General features: G+C 53.5%; 2 protein-coding genes across 3 annotated transcripts in view; one reads left to right on the top strand and one right to left on the bottom strand.

Moving 5' to 3' along the window:
* Window positions 1–647: 647 nt before the first annotated feature.
* ACSF2 (acyl-CoA synthetase family member 2) overlaps window positions 648–26,012 on the bottom strand; it is a 34,948-nt gene continuing 9,583 nt past the window's right edge. The window contains exons 2-16 of the mRNA XM_053893494.1: window positions 13,695–13,890; window positions 13,192–13,320; window positions 12,878–12,931; window positions 12,393–12,511; window positions 12,086–12,251; window positions 11,417–11,512; window positions 11,121–11,278; window positions 10,731–10,822; window positions 10,372–10,448; window positions 3,897–4,004; window positions 2,887–3,038; window positions 1,464–1,605; window positions 1,256–1,366; window positions 1,034–1,102; window positions 648–804 (exon numbers count right to left, since the gene is read on the bottom strand). Coding sequence (XP_053749469.1) covers window positions 754–804; window positions 1,034–1,102; window positions 1,256–1,366; window positions 1,464–1,605; window positions 2,887–3,038; window positions 3,897–4,004; window positions 10,372–10,448; window positions 10,731–10,822; window positions 11,121–11,278; window positions 11,417–11,512; window positions 12,086–12,251; window positions 12,393–12,511; window positions 12,878–12,931; window positions 13,192–13,320; window positions 13,695–13,890 — 1,720 coding nt within the window. The 3' untranslated portion in view covers window positions 648–753. The remainder of the gene's footprint in view (window positions 805–1,033; window positions 1,103–1,255; window positions 1,367–1,463; window positions 1,606–2,886; window positions 3,039–3,896; window positions 4,005–10,371; window positions 10,449–10,730; window positions 10,823–11,120; window positions 11,279–11,416; window positions 11,513–12,085; window positions 12,252–12,392; window positions 12,512–12,877; window positions 12,932–13,191; window positions 13,321–13,694; window positions 13,891–26,012) is intronic.
* Window positions 6,152–10,168, top strand: CHAD (chondroadherin). 2 transcript variants are annotated; one of them, XM_019415788.2, is made up of 4 exons: window positions 6,152–6,989; window positions 8,842–9,005; window positions 9,280–9,425; window positions 9,763–10,168. In XM_019415788.2, the coding sequence occupies exons 1-3, from the start codon at window positions 6,216–6,218 to the stop codon at window positions 9,419–9,421; spliced, it is 1,080 nt and encodes a 359-aa protein (XP_019271333.1). In that variant the 5' UTR covers window positions 6,152–6,215; the 3' UTR covers window positions 9,422–9,425; window positions 9,763–10,168. The 2 variants fall into 2 exon arrangements, with proteins under 2 accessions (XP_019271333.1, XP_019271332.1); XM_019415787.2 differs by having other exon boundaries at window positions 6,153–6,989; window positions 9,671–10,168.

The following is a 26,012-nucleotide window of genomic DNA, read 5'->3' as shown; positions in this document are numbered from 1 at the left end:
TATTTCAAGGGAGAGAAAGTGCGTGCATGCAAGTCGTGAAGGGGCAGAGAGAGGGAGAGAGAATCCCAAGCAGGCTCTGTACCACCAGTGCAAAGCCTGATATGGGGCTCAAACTCAAGAACTGCAAGATCATGACCTGAGCGGAAGTCGGATGTGTAACTGACTGAGCCACCCAGGCGCCCCAAGCTGTTACTGTTTAAAAAAAAAAAAAATTAACATTTATTTTTTGAGTGACAGACACAGAGCATGAGTGGGAGAGGGGCAGAGAGAGAGAGAGGCAGTCACAGATTCTGAAGCAGGCTCCTGGCTCCAGGGTGTCGGCACAGAACCCGACGTAGGGCTCGAACTCACGAACCTCGAGTTCGTGACCTGAGCCAAAGCCGGGTGCTTAACCGACTGAGCCACCCAGGCGCCCCAAGCTGTTATTGTTTTAAAAAAGGATACTTCTTGCTGGACTAATCTGACAACAAAGTGAAAAAGCAATGATCTGGGTTCATGTCTCAAAGGGATCAAGTGAGGATTAAATGAAATAGATAATGCACACCAAAGTCAGCACCTTCGTGACAAGGAACCGGAGGGTCTGAAAGTGCCCCTCCCTTCTCCATCCCATAGCAGCTGTCAAGAGAGCACACCAGCAAGAGACCAACCAAAGAAAACAGAAGCGCTTTATGCCAAATCACAAAGACCGACAGGGGAATGTGGGAGGAGGGCAGCGAGGGCCTGGGAGGATCCCCCCCCACCCCCCGCCCTTATTCACAGGTTTAGATGTTGTTCCATCTGCTGTCGAAGTTTGAATTTCTGGATCTAGAGGAAAAAGAAAAGAGTGAGAGCCAGGCTCAGGGCCTCTGCCAACCATGGTTCCCAGCTGGCTTGGTTTGCCTGGGACTGAGGTGGTTCTTAGGGTAAAGTCGGGAAAGTTTGTGGCAAGCCAGACTCTTTTGCCCATCACGGAGGGAGGCATAGGTCGAGCCACCTGGCCTTCTGTACCTAGGACCCCAGGCCACCCTGCCCCTCTCTGGTCTCCTTTACTCACCTTTCCTGAGACAGTGAGGGGGTAGTTTGTGACAAACACGACGTATCGGGGAATCTTGAAGTGGGAGATCTGCAGACCAGAGGGAGATAAAGCGTGAGGATGGCGGGGGGGGGGGGGGGCGGGGGGGGAGGAGGAGGGGGCAGTGGGCTGCCTGGCTGGCTGGCAGGGAGAAGGGGTTAAAGCACAAAGCAACATGAGCATGGGGCGGGTTGAGGTTCCCACCTTCCCTTTGCAGAAAGCCTTGATCTCCTCCGCTGTAGTCTTCTCCCCCTTTTTCAGGCGAATGCAGGCACAGATTTCCTCCCCCATCCGGTCGTCCTTCACCCCCACCACCTTGCAGTGCCAGAGACAGATGTCAGACATTGCCATGCCCATCCCTGTTTCCTGCTCCTGGGGGCTCACCTGGGCTCGCCTGGGCTGGGTGCCTCACCTGCACTTCCTGCACCTGCGGGTGTGTGTGAAAGAAATCTTCAAGCTCGGCGGGGTAGATGTTCTCACCGCCCCGGATGATCATATCCTTGGAGCGGCCCACGATCTTGCAGAAGCCCTGATTGTCCATCACGGCGATGTCTCTGTGAGGAAAGCCCAGGGATGACCTCTCACCTCTGCCACTTCTGACTGGCTTAGTCATCAAACATTTATTGAGCACCTATTGTGTGCCTCACACTGCCCTAGACTCTGGGGGATATGGCATAAATAAGACGTTCTGGATATATGCTTTGCGTGGCTAGCTTTTTTTTTCTTTTCTTTTCTTTTTTTTTTTTTTTTTTATCATTCGGGGGTCAGTTTTTTTTTTTAATTTTTTTTTTCAACGTTTTTTATTTATTTTTGGGACAGAGAGAGACAGAGCATGAACGGGGGAGGGTCAGAGAGAGAGGGAGACACAGAATCGGAAACAGGCTCCAGGCTCTGAGCCATCAGCCCAGAGCCTGACGCGGGGCTCGAACTCACGGACCGCGAGATCGTGACCTGGCTGAAGTCAGACGCTTAACCGACTGCACCACCCAGGCGCCCCATCGGGGGTCAGTTTAAACACGTCCACCTTAAAGAAGTTTTCTCTGACCCCCCCAATCTAAGAGAAGCTCCTGTCCCCACCACTGCTGCTTTCTTTTCTCTGACCCTGTTTTACTGTCTTCCTGGCGTTTATCAATGTCTGAACTGATCTCTTTCGTATCTGTCTTCCTCCCCAAGACGTGTGGAAAGTCAGGGCAGGACCCTGTTCATCTTGCCTTCCCTTGGACCACCAGTGTCCAGAACAGTGCTGGCACATCGGAGGTGCACGATAAGAATTTGTTCACTCGAGGGGCGCCCGGGGGGCTCAGTCGGGTAAGGGTCCGATTTCAGCTCAGGTCATGATCTCGCGGTTCAGGAGTTTAAGCCCCACATAGGGCTCTCCGCTGTCAGCATGGAGCCCGCTTCGGATCCCCTGTTCCCTTCTCTCTCTGCCCCTCCCCAAGCTTGTGCTGTCTCTCTCTCTCTCTCTCTCTCTCTCCCCCTCTCAAAAATAAATAAAACGCTAAAAGAAGAAGAAGGAAAAAAAGCTTTGAGAAAAAATTGTTTTTCTCAATTGACAGATGACTCTTGGCTCAGGTTTTACAGACACCCGTATAACGCCCTGTCCTAGGCGCTCTCACCCACGCTGTGTTTGATCTTTTTGGGTGCTCTGTGCAGGGAGCACGATCATCCTCATCTGACACATTTTGGAAATGAAGTCTCCAAGATGTGAAGGAGCCCTCTTGACAAACAAGTTCTCTTTGTGTTAGTTTGATGTTTCCAGCTAAGACTCAGGCCCTCCCCCCACCCCCTCCCCCCACCCCCCCCAGCCTCTCCTCGGCCCCCAGCTGCCTCCTCACCCTGTGTGATACCACTTGTCCTGTCCAATCGCTTCCTCGGTCTTCTGGGGCTCGCCCCAGTAGCCCAGCATGACGCAGTACCCTCGGATGCACAGCTCCCCGGACGTGTTCAGCTCGGCCAGCGTCCCCGTCTTCATGTCCACAATCTGGGCCTGGGACCGGGCAACTTCAGGCTGGGGCCTCCTGCCCTCTCGCCTCAGGATGGGGGGGGGGGGCGCCTCGGGATGGGGGTAGGGGGGAGCTTCGCCTTTCCAGCCCCTGGCTCTGCCCAGCCCAATCAGTGAGAGCTGCTCTGGGTCAGCCCTCAAGGTGCAAGGGGCCCTCAAAGGGACAGGCTGCCTGGGAAACTAAGTGTTTATGCCAAGCAAAAAGACGGGCTCTGTAGAAGGCAGGGGCCGGGGGTATGGGAGAGAAAAAAAACTGTGTAGGAAAAATCTCTGTGCTCTGGCTCCTCTTTGAGGCCATCCTGGCTGCCCCTGAAACAGACAGTGGGGCTTGGCAAAAACACACCTCAGACAGGAAGGGAGGCTGCGGGAGTTCAGCTGGCGGCTGCTCAAGGCCACTGTTCCAGCTCTTTCCTCTCAGGCCTTAGCCTCAGGCTCAGAAAAAGCCCTAGGCCAGGCCTGGGGAGGACCTTGCTGCTGGGGGCTCGGGGTGCTCTTGGCACCTTGAGTGAGCTGTGTGGCTGTCTGATAGAAAGAAATGGGGGTGCCCGGGTGGCTCAGTCAGTTAAGCGTCCGACTTCAGCTCAGGTCATGATCTCACAGCTCGTGGGTTCGAGCCCCGTGTCAGGCTCTGTGCTGACAGCTCAGAGCCCGGAGCCTGCTTCCGATTCTGTGTCTCCCTCCTTCTCTGCCCCTCCCCTGCTCACACTCTGTCTCCCTCTCTCAAAAATAAAGATGAAAAAAAATTTAAGAAAAGAAAAGAAAGAAAGCAATAAACGTCCCCAAGGAATGCGTCCCAGTGGAGTGATAGGAGGTGGGGTCCAAAGGTCTCCGTCTGGGGCTAACCTCTGTGTGAGGCATAATTCTGCCCACACTTTCTGCCTTCTGTTCCACAGTGTCCTCGGCGAAGTTCATGAAGGTCACGGGACTGTTCTCTGTTGTTCCGTAAGCCACCTAGAGGGTTGGGGGAAGGTGTTTGGAGGGAGCACTGGAGCTGCAGTGTGAAGGGTGAGCTACCCGGGGGGGATGTGAAGGAACCCAGGAGAAAGTGGAGGGCAGTGGGGTGATGGGAAAAGAGGCACCTCGGCAGAGGAGACTAGCTCAACTAGCAGGGGCCCCAGGTCTGAAATAAAATTGAGATCAAGGAACATTCTTTTCTAGCCAGGGCTCTCTGTTTCTTGCTTCCTGGAGCAGCCATGTGCCTGAGCCCATGGTTCCCTGCGTTCCCGACGCCCCAGCCTTCTCTCCTTCCTCCCCAGGCTGTCTCAGCACCCCCTCCCTGATTTCAGGCCGCAACATCCCCTCTCCCTCCCTTCCAAACTGAAGGTCCCATAAACTTGATGAGAAAGCCAGCCTGCATTGGCCCAGCTGGAAACTGCACAGACACAACCCACCCACCCACCTGAAACCCCGAGATCAATGCCTGGCCTTGTGGTGGGTGACCCCAAAGCTTTGGAGAGTTTCCTGTAAATGTATTTCCATCACAATTAAAATATAGCCAGAGCAGGGTTTAAAAGCCAGTCACACACACACACACACACACACACACACACACACCCCACTCCCACCCAATACTTCCAGTGGTTGGAACATCCTGAGCAACAGAAAACCAGAAGCCAACCTTGGAGGAACCTAAATACCATCAGGGAATGTTCTGAGCCAACTATGACCCCCGTCTAAGGCAACGGGTGAAAGGGGCTTAGGAGAGGGGCTAGGTACCCTGTAATCTAGGCTCCTGATCAACACAGACAACAGACCTTTGTCCATCCTCCACCCCACCCCACCCCACTCCCCACTTCCTCTGTGGTAGCTGGCACACCGCTGGGGCCCCTCCCCTCCCCCTCTCAAACCCAGACAACAGCCTCTACCAGGCAGCCCAGGGCTCCTACCCTGCCTACCTACCCTCCCCTTTCCGCAGGAATCCGGACACCATGGCTGGCAAATGGACACACAGAGATCTGGTCGGCTGGGGGACGGCTGCCCACAGGACCTAAGCTGTCCAGAGCTGATCGCTGGTAGCCAGGACCTGACCCCCCTCCCCCCCACCTCGCCATAGTCCTGGGGCCACTGCCCAGGTGTGGCCTCTGCCAAGTACACCTTGGCGCCACTCTGGCCGCCACCCTGAGAGACCCCTCAGGCGCAGGTCCTGACCGCCGGCGGTGGGGATGAGGAGATGGAGATATTTTAGGGAAATGAAGGAGGGGGTCGGGGAGAGATGGTGTGACTATGCTGGTTCAGTTGTCCCCGCTCCGCGACTGTGGTCTTCAGGTGTGTTTGCGAGTTCTACGGGTCACCCCCCCTCCCCCACTCCCCGCCCCTGTTCCCACATTTCTGGTTAGCCTTCAGCAGTGGAAAAACGGGATGGGAGTGCAGGGGACAGAAACTCAAGCCCGGGACTGGGCGAGAGGGGACAGAGACCACACCCCAAGGGTGGGGAAGGAGCGCCCGTCGCCTTGGGGTTGGCCGGCCGGAAGGGGGAGCCCGACGCCAGCGCGGCTCGCACGCTCGGCCGGCGCCGCACAAGAGTGCTATTAAAGCGCCGCCGGCCGGCCTGCCGACCGCGGCGAGACTCGCGTCCGGCTGTCCGGCCCCGCTTCCTCCCTCCCCAGGGCCAGGGCTCTGCGCCGAGCGTGTATTGGGGGGGGGGGGGGGCGGCTTTCAGGCGCAAACTTGAGCAAACAAATACGTTCGGGAACGCCTCCACTCTCCGGTGTGAACTTGGGGCTCTGGATGCACTCGTATCCCCCAACCCCCCCAAAGGATGGGGAAAGGAGATGCGGGGCGGGGCGGGGCGGGGGGGGGGGGTGGGCGGGAAGGGTCGGGAGAGAGGCAGGATCTGAGAGAGCAGGGAGAAAGGGGCCAGGGGCCAGGACGAGGCTCTGGGGTCACGGTCCCAGCCCCCGCCCCCCCCCCAACCTCGCACGGTCGCCAGCTGGGGGCAGGGCCCCGCCCCTCCCCGTCGAGGGCGGGGGCGCATCCCTGGGCGGGAGGGAGTTAAGCCCGGTGGCCTGGATGCTCCACGTAGAAGCTGGCTCCGGCTGCAGGCTGCGGTCAGGGCCACCGTATAAATAGGGCGGGAGACCGGAGTGCCCAGGACTTGCCGCTGCCCGCGCCCCGCCGCCGCCGCCGCTGCCCCCCGGCCCCCCGGCCCCCCGGCGTCCGGCCATGGCCCGTCCGTTGCTCTTGCTCAGCCTCGGCCTCCTGGCCGGCCTGCTGCCGGCGCTGGCCGCCTGCCCCCAGAACTGCCATTGCCACGGAGACCTGCAGCACGTCATCTGTGACAAGGTGGGGCTGCAGAAGATCCCCAAGGTGTCAGAGAAGACCAAGCTGCTCAACCTACAACGCAACAACTTCCCGGTGCTGGCCGCCAACTCGTTCCGGGCCATGCCCAACCTCGTGTCGCTGCACCTGCAGCACTGCCAGATCCGCGAGGTGGCCGCCGGCGCCTTCCGAGGCCTCAAGCAGCTCATCTACCTGTACCTGTCCCACAACGACATCCGTGTGCTGCGCGCCGGCGCCTTCGACGACCTGACGGAGCTCACCTACCTCTACCTGGACCACAACAAGGTGACCGAGCTGCCCCGGGGGCTGCTCTCCCCGCTGGTCAACCTCTTCATCCTGCAGCTCAACAACAACAAGATCCGCGAGCTGCGCGCTGGCGCCTTCCAGGGCGCCAAGGACCTGCGCTGGCTCTACCTGTCGGAAAATGCGCTCACTTCGCTGCAGCCCGGCGCTCTGGACGACGTGGAGAACCTCGCCAAGTTCTACCTGGACAGGAACCAGCTGTCCGGCTACCCCTCAGCCGCCCTCAGCAAGCTGCGGGTGGTGGAGGAGCTGAAGCTGTCCCACAACCCCCTGAAAAGCATTCCCGACAATGCCTTCCAGTCTTTCGGCAGATACCTGGAGACCCTCTGGCTGGACAACACCAACCTGGAGAAGGTGAGCTGCCAGCTGCGGAGCTCTGCCCGGGCTCCTTTTCTGCCTCGAGGCCCAGGGATCCAGGGCCACAGCCGGGCACCGTCCCTTCTCCCCTAAAATTGCTTCTGTCTCTCTGGCTGTCTCCAAGGTGAGGAGCTTTGCCACCTCTGTCCCTCATCTTGTCACATCCTCACCCCTGTCCCTAGTCTCAGCCACCGCCCTCCTAGGATTCCTACTTACGGACAGAGTTGGGGCTGCCCTGGCCCCTCGGTTGGCCCCTGGGAGGCACATCCAGTGCTCCCCAACCCCCTGCTGTGGGCAGGAGCCACCTCTTCCTGTTGGGCCCTTCCATCCCTCCTCTGCTGTTTTTTTCCTGTCTCCAGCAGGCCTACCACCCCATAAAGGAAGGTTTGTTTATTGAGAAGGTTTCCAGAGGAGCTGGGCAAATCAGGCCCACAAAGAGACCCTGTTCTTGGTGGGGGGGGGGGGGGGGGGCGGGGGGATTGCATGTGTGCAAAAGTGGGGTGGGGGGCTGGGGGGTGAAGGGAAAGCAAGTAGCTGAGGAAGAAGACCTCCTCCATGCCCCCCAGAGGCCCTGGCGAATGTCCCCCCCCCACCCCGCCCCACCTCCCAGTTCACACACAGACACACTCCGCTGCGTTCTCAGGTTCATTTCAACGGAGGGGGCCCAGGAACTAGGGGTATCCCCAGGTTGCAGGGATGGCCCCATGCGCTCTGCCAAGGGACAGAGGCAAGAGCCCCATGACACTGTCAGCCTTTGGCACAGGACTCCGGGTGTCTCCATACAGGGAAGACTGGCTGGGCCGCACTGTCCCCCAGACCACTGACTGCCCTTTGCCCACCGCAGTCACCAGACCCGTCTCCTGGCTGCATCCTTGCTCAGCCCGTCCTCCCCCGTGATACCCAGGTGGGGTTGCCTTGGGTGGCGGTGGAATCTCTCCGTGGGACTGGAAAATCACTCTGGTACAGGGGCTTCGGCCAGGAGGTTTGGGCAAGGACCAAGGCAAGGTGTAGAAGACCGTCATCAGAACAGTCTGGTTACCAGGGAACTCCGCACCCCTCCCTGAGCCACAGAGATGAGGGCAGAATCATACCTGGATGGCAGCCAACTTTGTCTGGGTGGATGCGGCCCGCCCTTCTTCAGCCCCGGCCCCTGCACACATGAAGTCGGATTTCCCTGTGGGCCACCGGTGCCAGAGTGGCCTTTTAGTGGGTCGCAGAGCAGGGCAGTAGGGGCTGATCTGGGGCGGGGGCGGGGGGGGGGAGGGGGCGGTGCGGCCAGGCAGGACTGTGATGCCTGGGCCAAGATGCGGGCACCAATAGAATGTTTCCTCTGGAGCCGTCCAGCCTGGCCAAAGGCTCCACCAAAGAGGCTCCACAAATAGCATCTGGCAAGCAGTGAGGGAGCAGTGAGGACAGAGCTGGGGGAAGTCCCAGGACCCTGGGGCTGCGGGGAGCCTGGGCCCACTGCCCATCCCACCAAACACTGACCAGCTTCACCGTGTGCCAACGCAGGCCGCTGGAGCCAAACTCTGGCTGCCTCCCCAGGCCCAGTGTTTGTGCAGGGAGTGCGATGCCAGGGGAAGAGGAGCTGGGTGTGGTCCTGCAGCTACTGTTTACTCTCTAGTGTGACCCTGGGCAAGAGGCTTGCCCTCCCCCCCCCCCCCAGGCACGCCCAAACCCGCCCCCCATCTGCATTTTGGAAATAACACCACCTATCTCAATCGGTGGCTGTATGGCTTAGGTCATCTGAGACAGTTTAGCCTCAGGAGCCACCGCTGGGGGACCTTAGAGCTGGGAGAGGCTGGACACCGGGGCTGGGGTCCTCACTCACGTCCACCTCACTCCCCAGTTCTCGGACGGTGCTTTCCTGGGTGTGACCACGCTGAAACACATCCACCTGGAGAACAACCGCCTGAACCAGCTGCCCTCCAACTTCCCCTTTGACAGCCTAGAGACCCTCACCCTCACCAACAACCCCTGGAAGTGCACCTGCCAGCTCCGGGGTCTTCGGAGGTGAGAACACCCCCACGCTACCCGCTGTGACCTGCCCTCATGGGATAGAGTGGAGGCACACTGGCCCTGCAGTACGACGTCTGGGGCACATGTCCTAGATCTGCTACCTAACAGGTGTGGGCCCTAGGCGTTTGTAAAATGAAGATGACAGTTCCAGGCTATCCTAGAGATAAGTTGATCTTGGCCCCCTGGCTCATTGTCCCCTCCCCCCGCACCCCCCCCCCCCGCCCCCTGCCATCTCTCCCCCAATCCCAGCGACTCTCTGTCTCTCTAGGTGGCTGGAAGCCAAGGCTTCCCGCCCTGATGCCACTTGCGCCTCACCCGCCAAGTTCAAAGGCCAGCATATCCGTGACACCGATGCCTTCCGCGGCTGCAAGTTCCCCACTAAGAGGTCCAAGAAAGCCGGCCGCCATTGAACAGGTGGGGCACGGGTGGGCAGCTCCCCTATTCCCCTCTCCGGAGATTCTAGCAAGTGAGGAGGGGGGGTCCCAGGATACTCTGTGCCCACAGAGGGGCATGCATACTCTCCATTTGTGCAGGGAGAGGAGGGGAGGACTGAGGCTCCCCTCTAGAGGAGAAAATGACGCTGCCTGGGACTCCCACCATTCTCTGCAAGCTTTGTCAAGGCTATCGGGCTTCTGACGCTGAACCTTGCCTCACTGCAGGTCCTGACTCAGCCGGTCCTGGTGACTGGCCTCTGCCTCCAGCTGGAGAAACTACTGACCTTCCCATCTCTGATCCCCACCTCTCCCCACAGCCTCTGCTGATGCACAGAGCTGTTCACACCTAGACACGTCCTGGCAGGGGGACTCGGGCACTCCAGCACGAACCCAGCTCCCCCTGACGGTGAGAGCTCCGTCACGCCTGGCCCCACCGCCACGGCTCCTCTCAGAGAAGCTATTGCCAAGACCCCAAGTCCTTCAGAACCAGAACCCGAATCCTCCTTCCCTTTGCTCCCCTGGCCTTGCCCTTTGGAAACGAATACCAGATCTTTGCCCTACTCCTTTCTTCCAGAAAGGGTCTTGAGCCCATACCCCAACTCCGCCAGCCCCCTGCCTGCCAGGACACTCTAGCGGGATAATGGTGCTTTGCCGCATACCCTCCCATGCTGCCCTTCTCTTCCAGATTTCCATAAATATAAATTTATGTATGTGTAATATTTACTCCCCTGTCACCTGTTTCTATGACTCGTCAGCTGCTGATGAGGTCAGACTGCACTTTCTCACATCTGCTTTCTGGAAGGAGGGCCAACCGAGAGGGTCTTCCTTGGAGATCTGGCCCGAGCTCATCCCTACAGACACCAGTCTGTTCTCACCCCGGGCCTGGCCTGCCCCCTGCCCGCAGCCCCAGCCCAGCTGCCACTCACCACCAGCTCCTTCATGTTTAGCTTGTCGATGATGGCTCGGATCAGCTCTGGGGGTGCGGGGGACCCAGCAATCACACCTGAATCAGAGAGAAGACTGACACAGCTCCCTGCTTCTCCAGGCCCTGTGGACCCCCTCACCTACAGCTCCTTCTAGAGCAGAACATTCCCCTCTTGCCCTTGACCCTGGACTTGTTCCTACACCTGGCACTTGGCCTTGGGCTGGTGTCCAAGGACACTGGGGATTTGCCTCCCTCCCACCCGCTTTTCTGCAATGTCTTGTTGCCTCCTAAATAAGAGATTGGGCACATATCTAGCTCATCAGGTCAATCTTGGCTTGGCTACCCTTGGCCCTACCCCACCTCCACACATGGACGAGATGTCGTAACTGGAGAAGTCTGGCTGGTTCAGAATGTCCACGAACATTGTGGGGGTGCCGTACAGGATGGTGCCTCTGTATAAGGTGGGGGGAGTCTCAGAATCAGGCTTGGAAGTAGAAGGGAGCTCCCTCTTCTTACCCACCCCACCCTGAACCCCCCCTCCGCCAGAAAGGGCCAAGGCTGTATATGTGGGAAACAGGAAGGAGAAGCTCTTTGGAGGCAGGAACTCGTCCTCCCCTGGGAGTCCCCCACTACCCCTGTCTCCATTTCTCTGGGCTGAAGCGGGCACACATCTCAGAAAGGGATCAGAGCCCCGGAGTGAGGAATCGGAGGGTCTCATCGGCCCCTGGGGGGCTACCCACTGATGCCCACCTCTCTTTGCTGATGGCCTCCAGCGCCTTCTTGCCATCAAAGGTCGGACAGGGTAGGATGAGGGTAGCACCATACATTAGGCTCACCATCGTGCCCCCCACAGAACCCAGGCAGTGGTACAGGGGGCTGGGCAGGATGATCCGTAACTCCTCTGATGTCTGGAAATGGAGGCAGAAAACTGGTTCTACCCCGGAGCCACAAGTGCCCCCCCAAACCCCACCCCCAGCCAGTTCCACTAGCCAGCAGGGGGAGCCCAACAACCCCACCCCCTGCAGGGCCTGGGCTAGCCCCCTCACCTTTAGGTGCAGCCTCAGCCGATCCCCTATCATGTTGGAGTTGTTGACAATGTTGTAGTGGGAGAGTGTGGCCCCCTTGGGGCTGCCTGTCGTCCCCTGATAAGACAAGCAGGTGACGCTTGGCTCCTGCTCCCCATGTCCTTCCCACCCTGGGCCACCATATGGGAGAGCGCCGGACCAGGAGTCAGGAGACCGGGACCAGTGTCCCTGATCCATCCATTCATTGAACGTGTGTTCACAAAGGTATACCATGTGCCCGCACGGTGCCGGGTGTGATGATCCAGAAATGTGGAAGATAAGGTCTCTGTTCTTATGCCACTCATCAAGTGGCTCAGAGAACTCTGGCCCAGCGGCAGATTCCCTCTCTGGGCCTCAGTTTCCTCATCTACTAAATGAGGAGGCACATCGGTCAGCTCTGGCCTGACGTGGCCCAGTGCACCTGCCTCCGTGCTGAGGAAGAGAGGGCCGGGGTGGGGGCGGGGGGGCATGTGACAAGGACGCCAGTTGGCGATGTTTCCCGGGGCCGAGAGGACAGCTAGGGCCGGCCCCAGAAGAGTGTCCGCGCCCTGGGCCTCTTCTGTCATCTCCTCATTCTTGGGGAAGGGTCACAGGGGCGGGCAGGGGTTAGCAGGCCAGCCGGGGCTTGGGGCCTGGAGACCGCTGCCCTACCGAGGTGAACTGGATGTTGATGGGGTCGTGGCAGGACAGGAACTGCTGGGTGTACCGCAGCCGGGCCAGATGCTGCTCTGTGCTTCCAGCTGCCACCACCTCATCAAGGAGCAGGGTCCCCGGCAGAGGGTCGTCCACCGAGATGACTGTGGTCAGGTCTGGGAGCCTGCGGGGAGGGAGGGTAGTGAGAATCAGGGGCTGAGGGAAGGCCCAGGGAGACACCAGCCTCATCCCTGGGGGGTGGGAGGGGATCAGGGGGCCAGGGGGCCACACCACGCGCCCCCTTCGCAGTGTGGGAAAGCCCCACCTCTGACTCTTCAAGGCCCCCGGCTGGGCCTTCTCCAACTCTGGGCAGATCTGCTTCAGGATGTTGTAGTATTGCTGGGTCTTGAACTGCTTGGGGAATGTGACGGCTTTGCAGCCTACCTGTGGAGGGGGAGCCCCCCGCCCCCCTGGTCAGCTGGGAGCTCCAGGCGGGGGCTCCGGGCTAGTTCTCACTAACAGTGACTCCTTCTCACACACACACGCCACCACCCCGACACACGCAGGTGCCACACACACGCCAGCTCACATGCCTATTGCCTCCAACACACCTGTGCTGACCCCGGGACACACACGCCGGCCTTGGGTCTGACCGACCACCCTCTCCTCCCCCCGCTGCAGACCTGAGGACGGATAGACTCTGGGTGTCGCACACCTGTGCGTGGCCTCTCTGACCGCCCCCGCCCCCCCCCCCCATCATCCCCCTGGTTGGCTGGCTGGCCAGCCCCCTCCCCCAGGAGCGGGTTCTACCTTCTTGAGGGCATACTCCAACTCCATAGCCTGGTAAGCTGGGTTCACAGACACCTAGTGGAGACAGTGAGGGTATGTCAGTGAGTGTCTCAGCCAGACCCTGTCCCTCCCGCTGCCTCTCCACTCTCGGGAGGCACAGAAACACCATGCCGTCAGAGGCAGTGCCCTGCCCGTCCAGGCCTCCTTGGGGGGCTTCGGAAGAAAGCACTACGCGGTCTGAAACCAGTCAGGCACCGGTTCGGTTTGGGGGCCAAGGAGCTGGGGGACTCCCCGTGAATTCTGCACCCCCTACATACCCAGTTGTTCCCGCTCACCAGAATGATGCCTGCCTGAGCGGTGGCCAGCTGCATGAGCACCCACGCATAGGAGTTGGGTCCCCACATGCCCAGCCGGTCGCCCTTGCGGAGGCCGATACTCAGGAGCCCAGAAGCAGCTTTGTCCACCTGGTGTAAATAGAGCACAAGGGGTGAGACGTGGGCGAGCCGGAAGGGGCCCTGACTCCCACCTCAGCCCTTGGCCCGGGGGTTGTCACCGGAACCACCTGGGAGCAAGGGACAGGCAGATTCCCAGGCCTCAGTGGGCCTGGATGGGGCCTGGGAATGTGCACCGTGAACAAGCAGCCCAGGAGTGAGTGATGCAGGTGACCTCGGGCCCCTTCTGCCTCAGCCCTGTCCCCTTCTCCTGCCATCCCTTGGGGTTCTCAGGCAGCCCCCTCACCCTGCCCCATAGCCAGGTGCTGCCCTGAGGGCTCCACCCAGCCAGTGCAGCCTGGGGGGCTAGCACCTGCTGACTTCGAGGGTTCAAGATCAGGACCCACCTCCTCCTTGAGCTGGGCAAAGGTCAGCCTGATGTTCTCCTGCGGGACGACCAAGGCCTCCCGGTCGGGGACCCTCTGTGCTATGGCTTCCAGGCACTGCCCCACAGTCTTGTTGATAAGACGCTGTCTTGTGAGGCCCTGGATGTAGCTGAGGCCTCCGACGGGCAGGGGGACGGTGCGATCTGCCCCTGCGGAGCTGTGGGGAGAGAGGCGATGGGCTCCGCTGTGCCAGGCCAGGCCGCTCTGGCAACAGGGGCTGGCACACCCGGCCGGGAGGTAGGCTGCTCACAGCGTGCACAAGTGCCCGCCCCTGCCCCATCCCCGACCCGATAGAAAGGCTCAGTTATTCTGCAACTCTAAAGCTGTACTCAAAAAAACTCTGAGCGCCTGGGTGGTTCAGTCGGTTAAATGTGGGAGTGTAACAGGTCTCAGACCCTGTTCCCATCAGAGAGGGTGTGGTGTGGGGCCTGAGGGCCGATGTTGGCCAGTTCGGTGCTGCAGGTGCTATGCTAAAAGGACCACGTGTCCCTTTTGTTGATTGACTGCTTGGGTCTTGTAGGGGAGAGTCTGGGGCAAGAACAAGGTATGCAGGATAGAGGGGAGCCACACTGGATTTCCCCATAAATGGGAGAGGAAGTCGCTGCCACCTTGCACGAGGGTGGGTCACGAGGCAGGCGGACTGGGAAGCTGAGGGGACCCGCTGCAGCTCTGTGGGGAGCAAGGGAGCACTAGGCTGGGATCGGGGGTCTGAGGGCTCCTCCCGAGTACGCTGCTGGCTGGGTGGGCAACCGACACAGTCACCTTTGGTGTCCCATGTCACCTCCACGGAGCATCTCTGCTTTCAGCTACTGGGACAGTTCCTTGGGATCCTGTCTGCTCAGGGACTTCAGTTCTCTCCCGTTCTGCAGCTGGACAGAGCTGGGAGGCATCTGTACCTTCTCAGAGGTCCTGGTGGGTAAAGCCCTTGTTGCCTTGGCTGTGACTTGAATAAAACACTCTATGCCAGCTTCTCTTCCTGCCTCTTTCTCCTGCCTCCTGCCTCCTAGCATTACAAACCACCTGCAGCCTTGTTCTCAGGGGCATCAGGAAAAGACGCAGGATTTATCCTCTCTAGGCCTCAGCTTCCCCACCCTAGGAGTAGTCTGAGGCCTGGATCGGTGGTTATTCTCAAGTGAAAGGGGATACTATGTAAATGACCCAGTTAATCTTATCAAAGGATTGTGGCCAGCCACGTAGGCCAAGTGGTTCCTGCAGGTGTACTGGGGGCAGAAAACAGCCCAGACAGCAGGGCTATAAAATCCTATGAGGCCCCACACCCTACTATCCCTAGGTTGACCAACCTAAAATACTGTTGAGCGGGCTCCCAGTGGCCACTATGACACCCCTCAAAAGGGATTACACGCCCCAAATCCCTACGTCACAGGCAAGCGGCGGAGGGCATGCATTTTTGCCCACTGGGAAACAAGTGTGCCTTCTTCCTTTGGGTTTGCCAAAAGTGATAGTTGCAAGAACAAGCATGTGGAGAACTTGCTTAAGAAGAAAACGAACACAGGGTTACTAAGTAGGAAGAGAGAGACAGAGACAGGGAGGCACAGTAACAAACTTCATCTTGAGGTTCTGAATCCCTAGGCCCGGCCACAGGTGATGTCTGCCTTCCTCTGGACTTTCCACTGTCAAAGGGCAATAAATTCCCTCTTTAAATTTAAGCCAGTTTCCGGAAGGGGGGGGGGGGCGGGTAGGGAATGCCAAATTCCATTTGCAACAAGGAGGAAGCTGGAGGACATCATGCTAAGTGAAATAAGCCACACTCAGAAAGACAAACATTGCCCGATCTCACTTATTCGTGGACTCTAATAAATCAGCAAACAAACCAAAATAAACTTAAGCCAGTCTGAGTTGTGTTTCTGTTGCTTATAACGGATACATCCTAATATACCTACAGTTTTCAGGTTCAGTGGATAACCAGTGCCCTTGAAGGCCTGGCAGGCAGCCTCCCACAGCCCAGCATCGGGTTCAGGAGGCAGCCAAGGGAAAATCTCAGGCACTTTAAAGGTTTTGTTGTCAACAAAACATAACAGGTTTCCTCTTATCCTCAAAGTTGACCACTGTCCTTGGTTCGGAACCCGGGTTTCTACTCATTCAACCATAGATTTCAGACCAGAGAGTGGCCTCCTGGAAATTCTAGTTGGCAGATCAACAGGTTGGTTTATGTGCAAAAAATTCCCCCCAAAACTAGGGCTCCTGGGTGGCTCAGCCGGTTAAGTGGCCGACTTCAGCTCAGGTCATGATCTCACGGTCTGTGTGTTCAAGCCCTGCGTCAGACTCTGTGCTGACAGCTCAGAGCTTGGAGCCTGCTTCAGATTCTGTGTCTCCCTCTCTCTCTGCCCCTCCCTCACTTGCACTCTGTCTCTCTCTCAAAAGTAAATCAACATTAAAAAATTAAAAAAAAAAAAAACCCAGAAAAATCCATTTCAATTGTCACATATGTTATATCCTTTATCTTCATAGCAGTGCTGATAAGTGCAAAGGCCCCCAATAGGTCCTTGTCCTTAAGAAACCACCCTCGGGGAGTTTAGTTGGCCATGGCCATGTGGAATAGAAACCACATTCCCAAGTTTCCCTTGCAGGTGGTCTGGCCCAAAGGTGAAGGTGTGGATTTAAAGAGAGGTACTAGGTACAACTTCCCTTAAAGGAAAGGGGCATCTTCTCTTTTCCTTTCCCACCAGCTGGAGTGCCATCTGCAACAGGAAGGGAATGGCAGAGACAAAGAGGCTGGAGCCTTGACAGGGGGGCGTACTGTGCCGCCGAGCCTCCACAAGGTGGCTGTCACACAGGACGCAGAAAAAGAAACTCCCATCTCCTCAAAGCCACAGTGAGAGTGGGTTTCTCTGACATATGCTAAGCAAATCCTAATACGTACAGGTGGGAAGCATGAACTGCCATCCTATAGGTAAAGAGAGTGAAATGCACAGAGCCCAAGTAGCTGAGTCTGCAGCCGGTAAGTCAGCGAAACCGCCCCTGGAACACACATCGGGGAGGAAGGAGTGGGTGGGCAATTCTGTTCTTTAGGCTTTGCATGTGTCCCCCCAGACTGTCTAATCTCCATTTTGTTTTTTTCCACCACTGTTTACTCATTGAACTCAGGAACCTGGGACGGGAGCAGGGCAGAACAGAGGTGGGAACAGGTGCTCCTCCAGAGGACTTAAGAATTCTAGAAACTCGTATGAATGCAGTTTGCTCATAAAGGTAAGAACCACCCAACCTTTCGAAACTCCAAGCGCAAACAATTGATTCTACTCTCCTCCTTCCTCGAACACACCCCAAGGGCCTTGGGCAAAAAGGGGCAGCCACTTCTTTTTCTTTTATTGTTTCTTCTTTAAGTAGGCTCCACACCCCAGCAGAGTCCAACCCAGGGCTTGAATTCACAAACCTGAGATCAAGACCTGAGCTGAGATCAAGAGTAGGACACTTAACTAAATGAACCCCCAGGCACTCCGTCTTTTTCTGTTCTTCTTCTTCTTTTTTTTTTAATGTTTATTTATTCTTGAGAAGGAGACAGAGCATGAGTGGGGAGGGCAGAGAGAGAGAGAGAGAGAGAGAGACAGAATCTGAAGCAGGCTCCAGGCTCTGAGCCGTCAGCACAGAGCCTGACGCAGGGCTCAAACTCAAGAGCCAGGAAATCAAGACCTGAGCCGAAGTTGGACGCTTAACCGACTGAGCCACCCAGGCCCCCCTTTCTTTTTTTGTTCTTTTTTTTTTTTTTAATGTTTATTTATTTCTGAGAGAGAGAGACAGAGCATGGGCAGGGGAGGGGCAAAGAAAGAGCGAGACACAGAATCCGAAGCAGGCTCCAGGCTCCGAGCTGTCAGCACAGAGCCCAACGCAGGGCTAGAACCCACAGACAGTGAGATCATGATCTGAGCCAAAGTCAGACACTCAACCGACTGAGCCACCCAGGTGTCCCTCTTTTTCTGTTCTTAAACAGAGTGGCAGACACACCATCTAAACCTGAAAAAGACAATAGAGATTTGGTTTGAGAAGTTGTGGCTTTTGTTTGTTATTATTATTATTATTTTAAACATTTTTATTTATTTTTGAGAGCCCAAGAGAGACAGAGTGCGAGCGGGGGAGGGGCAGAGAGAGCGGGAGACACAGAATCCGCAGCAGGCTCCAGGCTCCAAGCTGTCAGCACAGAGCCCGATGCGGGGCTCGAACCCACAGACAGTGAGATCATGATCTGAGCCGAAGTCAGACGCTTAACCAACTGAGCCACCCAGACGCCTCTGTTATTAATATTGTTAACGTTTGGGTGGGAAGCTAATGAGTCAGAGGAGGAGAGCCAGCAGTTCCTGTGGCTTCCAACTCAAAGAACTAAAGTCGAATGGTCTCCCCACCATCAGCAGTTACCCATGGCTAAGCAGAGGATCCCCCTTCTGACATATTGTCAGAAGGTCAGTAGTAGTGTCTCATATTTACATCCTTTTACATCATTTTACCATGTCTCATCATCACAAGAATGGTGAGTACAATACAGGGAGATATTTTGAGAGAGACCATCCACGTAATTTTTATTACAGTATATTGTTATAATTGTTCTTTTATTATTATTGTTGTTAATCTCATACATGACTAACTTATAAATTAAACCTTACCATAGGTATGTCTCCATAGGAAAAAAACGTTGTATATATATTTTGGTGCTAGCTGTGGTTTTAGGTGTCCACTGCGGGTCTTGGAACATATCCCCCATGGATAAGGAGAAACTACCGTAAATATTTAGTGAGGCCTTCAGCTACTTGGGTTGGGCGTCCTAAAACACATAAATGAGGCAGGTGGGAGCCGTGAAAAACCGGAGACAAAGCCCCACCTAAAGGTGTCCTTGGAGAGTTGCACTTGAGAATTCAGGTGAGAAATCAGGAAATGAGGATTTTTCTTTTATTCTCTTGACCTTTTATTGTTGGCAACGAACGTGTTCACTGTTTTATCCCCAAGTGCCTCACAGTGCCTGGAATGTAAGAGGTGTTCAACGGAATGACCAAATGAGTGAATTATAAATAATGCTCCTAACAACCCAACGGAAAAAAAAAATGAGTGAAGGACTTGAATGGACGTTTTTCCAAAGAAGATATTTGGCCCACAAGCATGTGAAATGCGAACGAAAAGTGACACACCCTAGGGAGGCGAGAATCAAACAACGCAAAATAACAAGTGATGGCCACATGTGGAGACCCTGGAGGCCTTGTGCACAGCTGGTGGGAATGCAAAATGGTGCAGCCAAGGTGCAAGCCAGCTGGGTGCTTCTCCAAAAAGTTAAACACAGAATTAGCAGATGACCCAGCAATTCCAGTCCTAAGTATCTACCCGGAAGAATTAAAAACGGGGACGCAAACAAACACTTGTACCTAAATGCTCCCAGCAGCACTATTCACAATAGCCAAGGATGCAAACAACCCATTGGTTCCAGCAACGGGATGAATGGATACACGAAACGTGGACGGTCTACCCAATGGAATATTATTTGGCCATAAAAAGGAAACGTATTGATATCCGCTACAACGTGGGTGAACGGTGAAAATATTATAGTAAGCAAAAAAGGCCGGACACAGAAAGCCACATATCGTATAAGTCCGTACATATGACATGTTGAGGAGGAGGAAAGGCAAATCTACAGAGACAGGAAGTAGATTCAGTGGTTGCTTAGGGCTGAGGGGAAGGAAGGGTCCAGAGTTGATAGCGAAGGGAATGGGGTTTCTCTTTGAGGTGAGGGAAATGTTCTAAAATTGACTGTGGTTGGGGTACACATATTCATGACTCTACTAAAAACCGTGGAACTGTATACTTCAAAAAGCAACGTAGAGGGGTGCCTGGGTGTCTCAGTCGGTTAAGCGTCTGACTTCAGCTCAGGTCATGATCTCACGGTCTATGAGTTCGAGCCCCGCGTCGGGCTCTGTGCTGACAGCTCAGAGCCTGGAGCCTGCTTCAGATTCTGTGTCTCCCTCTCTCTCTGCCCCTCCCCTGTTCATGCTCTGTCTCTCTCTGTCTCAAAAATAAATAAACATTAAAAAAAATTTTTAAAAATAAAAAGCAACATAGACACTTCCACTCATAAATACGTATTCAGCAGAATTCATGCGGGTGCTCACCAAACGACAGGTCTGAGGATGTTTGCGTTATCTCCAATATGAAAACTACCTAAATACCCACCAGCCGTGGAACAGATACATAAATGGTGATTTCTTATTTGTGATGTTATATAGTAATGACAGCAAATGAACTATGACTATACCCAGTAATGTGGGTGAAACTCATTTAAGAAAGTTAAAGAAGCCAGATAGAAAAAGGTAAATACTGTCTGATTCCATTTATCTTTTTTTATATTTTGTAAATATAAATTTTATATTTTATATTCTTTATATTTATATTATATTTATATATAAATATATAAAATTTAATATAGATTTATATATTTAATATTAAATTAAATTAAATATATTTAATATATAATATTTATATTGTATTATATTTATATTATATATTTTATATTATATAAATATATTTTATATTTACTTACTTTGCGGGCGGGGAGAGAGAATGAGTGGGGGAGGGGCAGAGAGAGAGGGAGAGAAAGAATCCCACGCAGGCTCTGCACTGGCAGCACGGAGCCCCACTGGGAACTTGAACTCACGAACTGTGAGATTGCGACCTGAGCTGAAATCAAGGGTTGGTCGCTTAACTGACTGAACCACCCACGTGCCCTGGATTCCACGTGTAGGCACAAAACAGGCAAAGCTAATCTAAGCTGCTGGAAATCAGGAGAGCGGCCAAATGGGTGTTGGTTATATGGGTGTGTAGAGTTCATAGAAAATTCGCTAAAGGGAGTGCTTCAAACATGTGTACTTTTCTGAATCTGTGGTATACTTCAATACAAAGTTTGAAAGAAAGCTCTCCTAGGGCTAAAGCTGGTAGTATTGTTATCCTCGAGATTCATAAACTAAATTTAGTGACAGACTATGGCATCTATTTACCATTTTGTCATAAAAATAAAAGCAGCACGTGCAAAACCCATCCATACATTAATAGAAAATGCTGGGCAAGTCAAGCTGACACATGATCTCTGTTCTAGAAATTACTCCAGCAAAGAGAGAATCTCTGTTTTGAACGCGGCAGGATCTTCCGCCCTGAGAACCCCAGTAGATGGTAAAGCAGTTTAGGTGTCCTCTGTGCAGTTCTTGATATACTGGGGCTCCTGGGCCAACCAGACCGTGACACACACGGCCGCATGTTCTCCAGGTTCAAGAGCACAGAGCAGCTCGTGACATATTGCTTGCTGTTCAGAATGTCGCTTACTGGATGCAAAGGCTGTGGAATACTGCTCCAGCGGGAAGCCAGAACCACTGGATGGCTATCTGCTTTACAATATAATATCCAGGGACGTCTGTAGAGACGTTTAGTGACAAGTCGGGAGTGTGAGGGTCCTGATTCACGGAAGAGGTGGGCGCTGTCCGTGAGGAAGGGCAGAGGTGGGTGTATCTCCTGCAGGGGGGTGACCCGAAGGCAGGAAGAGAACGTTCAGCTTCTCCCCTGCAAGGCCGTCATGTGGGTTTTCTCGGGGGAAATCGTCCCAAGTGCTTTTGTCCCTGTCTTACAAATGGAGAAATCGAGGGAGAAGTTAAGCGACTTGTCCAAATGCTGCAGTAAAAGTTGATGAGAACGGCCTCATCATTTGATCGCAAACCGCTTTCCGCAAAAACAGACCAAGCGGCGTCGACCCACGAAACGCAATGGGCCACAGACTCGGGGAGGAAGTCGACAAGTGGCGGGTAGGCATAGGGAAAGATGTCCGCTATGTTGCCCAAGTCAGGGCAAAACAACCGTGAGGCACTTGTTTCTCAAGAGATCAGCAAAGGTGGGAAATACTGATGTCACAACGTCTGCAACTTATTTTCAAGTGGTGGCAAGAACTGTGAGGTGTGTGTGTGTGTGTCTGTGCGTGTGTGTGGTGTGGTGCATGCGTGTGTTGATGTGTGTGTGTGTGGTGTGGTGTGGCACATGCATGTATGTGCAAAGAGAGACAGGGCATGTATGGAGGGAGAGACGTACTCCCCGACACTTTAGCAGCTGGTATTTCAAATTCGGTCTTTTCGGCCATTCATCTGGGTTATGGTAGCACCGGGCCCCAAAAGCTGTTATCCCAAAAATCATATATACATGTATGTATGTATGTATATATGTATGTGTGTATATATGTATGTATATATGTACATATCTTGAAAGTGATTCAGTCTGTCTGATTCTGTAATAAATGAAAAGTCGTTACAGGGGAAAATGTAACAAATCAGTAATCCTCTGCCCAAAGCAAAGATTGCTGTCTTTCTAGAGGAGTCTAAGTCTAATTTGAAAATTCCACACAAGGTGTTCTTGCCAAAGAGTCCCCACAGGCAACACTGGAAAGCATTTTCAGCTCAATGAGAGTTCAGGGTACCCCTGGATACCCAGTCTGTGGCATCCTCGGCTTTGTGCAACCAATATGTGAGCTTATCCCAGGATAGGGAGAAGGACTCAGCAGAGAGCCCATGGATTACAACACTGCCCTCAATATTGCCAAAATAAAGCTCCCCAATTAGAGAAGATTAATAACATGGCTATTAATCTCAACATAAAAACAAGAATGACTGATGACACAGACTGTTGGCAAGGATGTGAAGAAATGGGCCTAAGTGTAAATTGGTACAAGATTTTAACAAGGCAGTAAAGACAGCAGCCATAATGCTGCTTATGTGTCAGGACCCCCCGCCCCACCTCCCAGAGCCGGAACTTCCTGGAAACTCAAGAGGGAGGCTGATTGCAAATTAAGAAACATTTATATGTTGGCGTGCTTGGGTGGCTCGGTTGGTTAAATGTCTGACTCCTGATTTTGGTTCAGGTCATGATCCCATGGTTGGTGAGATCGAGCCCCATGATGGGCTCTGTGCTGACAGCTCGGAGCCTGCTTGGGATTCTGTCTCCCTCTCCCTCTGCCCCTAACCCTGCCCACCCCCCAATAAATAAATAAACTTAAGAAAAAAAGAAGCATTTATATGTCAGCATTTCTGGCAAACAGCATAAGAAATCTCACAAGGACCTGAATATTCAAGGCCCCAGCAATTCCTACGTAGCAAATTCTTTTGTTATGTTAATAGTCAATTTGCATTCAATTTGGTTTTTATAAAGACATATTCAAAATTGTATAAACTTCGGGACCCCCAAATCTGAACCCCTTCTGATTTAGTACTATCTGTTAACATTTGAATACACATGCCCTTCGGCCAGCCATTCTACTTTTAGGAATATATCCTAAAAAACAAGCAACAACAACAACAACAACAACAACAAACTAGCAAATGCCTGAAAGTATGATTAATTGCTGCTTAGCAAAGAATTGAGAAAAATACTTTATTTCTATAAGTAAGGGATTAGATCAGCACATCATGGGGCATCTGTATAATGGAAACCTATGCCATTAAAAAAAAAATGAAGACACTCTATATTTAATGATATGGAAAATGTCTAATACATTTGAGGTGAAAAAGCACATTTCAGAATAATGTGAACAGACATTTACTGATGTGTCCTCATGCTGGTTCTCTTCTAAATACTCCATTATGTTGGATCTCTTATAATCTTCTTAACTGCTCCCGGAGGCAAGATTCATACCTACTTTCACATGGGAATGAAGCCCAAAGAACTGCCAATGAGTAACCAGGCTGGGATTCAAACCCAGGACTTTCAAGGCCTCCATATAACACAAAGTGAATTTATGGCTAAAAGTGCGCTTCCGCATGTGTGTTACATGAACATCAGTCTTGCACCATCTATAACAAGGATTATTCTGTTTTATTAATGAAGAAGAAAGAGGTTGATTTTCTTAGGGTTCCAAATCCGGTGGGTGGCAACTTTGGATCCCTTTCTATGTGTATTGCTCTTTAAACTGCAGCCTGTCCACAGCCTCCTCTGGGGGCCCCTATGGGGTCTGGAGCAGCGAACCTGAGGCTGATGGGGCCCTAGGAATGCCACCAGCCCATTGAGAAATATCTCCACTCGGCCCCTACCTCCCAGACCTCCAGCACACACTGGTCTTTTTCTGGGATTTACTTGTGGAAACTGATTTACCTTCACTGCCTCTGATCTCATTGTCCCGTTCTCATGTTCCGGCTCACCTCTCCTAGCACCAACCACAGTGGCTTTGCCCCATAACTGCATAGCCAGTCCCCCCATTACACCAAGATGGTAAGCCTTGTGCCCCAGTGCTGGCCCTGCCCAGTCCGGCCTGGCCTTCCAGCAGGACCTAGACTGAAAAGAGGGGGCTGGCTGGTTTGGGGAGGTCCCGTGGCATTCTGGACATTCCAGGGCTGGTGGCTAAAGTCAGGGCTGGAGGCCACCATGGGCGCGAAGCATCCCACAGTCCTGACAGGGGCAGAACTGAGCCTGGAAGGAGTCAAGGGAGGCAGGGACCGTCATGACACCTGAGAAAACAGGTCTGTACTGTCTGCTTGGATTAGAAACTCCTTTGACTCTTGCTACACATTACCTGCTGGGAGGAGGCGCTCGGGACAGGGGCCAGAGGCTTGCAGGTGGATCCTGCCCTTGCTGGGGGTTGAAATTACTTAGGACAAAGCTCTTAATCCTTTCAGAAGCCACCAGGCAGGGAGGGTGGCTGGATGCGAGGGCCCCCCGGGAACTGCAGGAATACACCCCATGCTGAGGCAGGCCACTGCTCCCCTGGGCAAGGTGCCATGCCAGCCACCAGCAAGAAGGCTTTAGAAACGAAATTGAAAGCAATAGACTGTTTTGGTTCCAAGTCATGGACTGGCCTCTGCCCTTCCCCCGCCACAGGCATTTGATCCCAGGCTGGTTGGTCCCCGGGCCCTAAGAAAAACATAAATCATCAACAAAGCTAAAAGACAAGCAACTGCCTGGGTTTACAAATTTCATTCTACACGTAAGAGACCAAGGATTCGTATTTCGCTTGTATTTAAAACAAACTCACACATCAATAAGGACAAGGAACCCAACGTAAGAAATGGGCAAAGATTATGAATAGAGATTCACAGAAGACATTTCAAAAGAGCCCAATCTCCCTGCTAATCAGGGAAATGTCCATTCAGACCACAGTGAGATATGCTTGGGCCCTTTCTGGAGGGGCAAACATTTCAATGTTCATTAGGCAATACAAAGCATTTGCAAGAATGTGTGCACACGGGACTCGGGGTTTCTTCTGGTGGTCACAGCAGCAAAGCCTCTCCAGGGCTATTTCCAGAAAAGCTGGAAATGTCCACCCTTTAACACAGCAATTGCACTGCTAGAGGCATAGTCATAAAATGGAAAAAGAATAATCCAGATCTATAGCGTCCATGTAAATAGATCTTAGAAACCTACTGTTGAGAGAAAAAAAAGAATGGCACTCTGGTACAGCTTGTGCTGAAATTATAAAAGCCTAAGCACTGTTTATGAAAACAAAAAATAGGCAAGCTGAAAGCACTGATTACCGGCTTGATATGATTCAAAGTGCTTTCCACGGGATACAATATACTGTTTATGGATTCAGAGACATATTAAAAGCAAAAAACTCACTCCGACACGACATGCATTCAAACTATAGCTCTCAGTGATGGATAGGTTGGAGGACGGCTACGAAAGGGACTTGAACTTGATCCATAATGTTTTATTTCTTTTATTTATAAATTTCTGTACCAAGCATAGCTCTATGTTCATTTGGAGTGGTAGGTACCCAGGTGTTTGTTAATTTAGCTTGTGATCGTGGTTAATTTTTTTTTTCTATGTGAAATATTTAAGAAGGAGAATACCAGAGGTTGATAAACTCCCCAGAAGGGGCACCTAAAACGTTCAAAAGACGGAGCAACTTCCTGGCGTGGAAGGCGTGAGACGCACCGGCCCTGTCATGTGAAGGGCCAGGGCAAGACCAACGTTAATGAAAGAGAAAGAGCCCCAGTCTGTCCATGAAGTTCACGTGCCATACTCACGGGCAAGCCTCAGTCCTCAGTCAACACACTCACTCTTGTGGGAGGCACAGTTGTAGCTAAAAGTGCCCATTGCCTCCTAGTTCGTGGCAGAGAAGAGGCAGATTCTCCTCTTCTCCTATCCCGCTTGGATATGGCCCCAAGATTCATGCCCCTGGACTACACACTGATCCCACCATGGGGCTGTGTCCCGTCCTCCCCCTAAGTTGTACAAAGACACCAGGCTGCTGGTTGACCTGGGAGTGGCACTCGATATGGGAGTAGAGACAGCAGATGCCTGGGCAGGAGGGGACAACGTGGA

The sequence above is a fragment of the Panthera pardus genome, unplaced genomic scaffold, assembly GCF_024362965.1.
Source record: "Panthera pardus isolate Hobbes unplaced genomic scaffold, ASM2436296v1 HiC_scaffold_3, whole genome shotgun sequence".
In the NCBI taxonomy this organism is placed as follows: Eukaryota; Metazoa; Chordata; class Mammalia; order Carnivora; family Felidae; genus Panthera; species Panthera pardus.
The sequence above is the reverse complement of the archived record's forward strand: the minus strand, read 5'-3'. Positions and strand labels throughout refer to the sequence as shown.

What these genes read in the sequence shown, in the direction of transcription:
- CHAD (XM_019415788.2), top strand. Translation starts at nt 6,216, where the DNA reads ATGGCCCGTCCGTTGCTCTTGCTCAGCCTCGGCCTCCTGGCCGGCCTG. An exon ending in ACAACACCAACCTGGAGAAG is followed by an intron (nt 6,990 to 8,841) that starts GTGAGCTGCCAG and finishes CTCACTCCCCAG; the next exon opens with TTCTCGGACGGTGCTTTCCT. An exon ending in CAGCTCCGGGGTCTTCGGAG is followed by an intron (nt 9,006 to 9,279) that starts GTGAGAACACCC and finishes CTGTCTCTCTAG; the next exon opens with GTGGCTGGAAGCCAAGGCTT.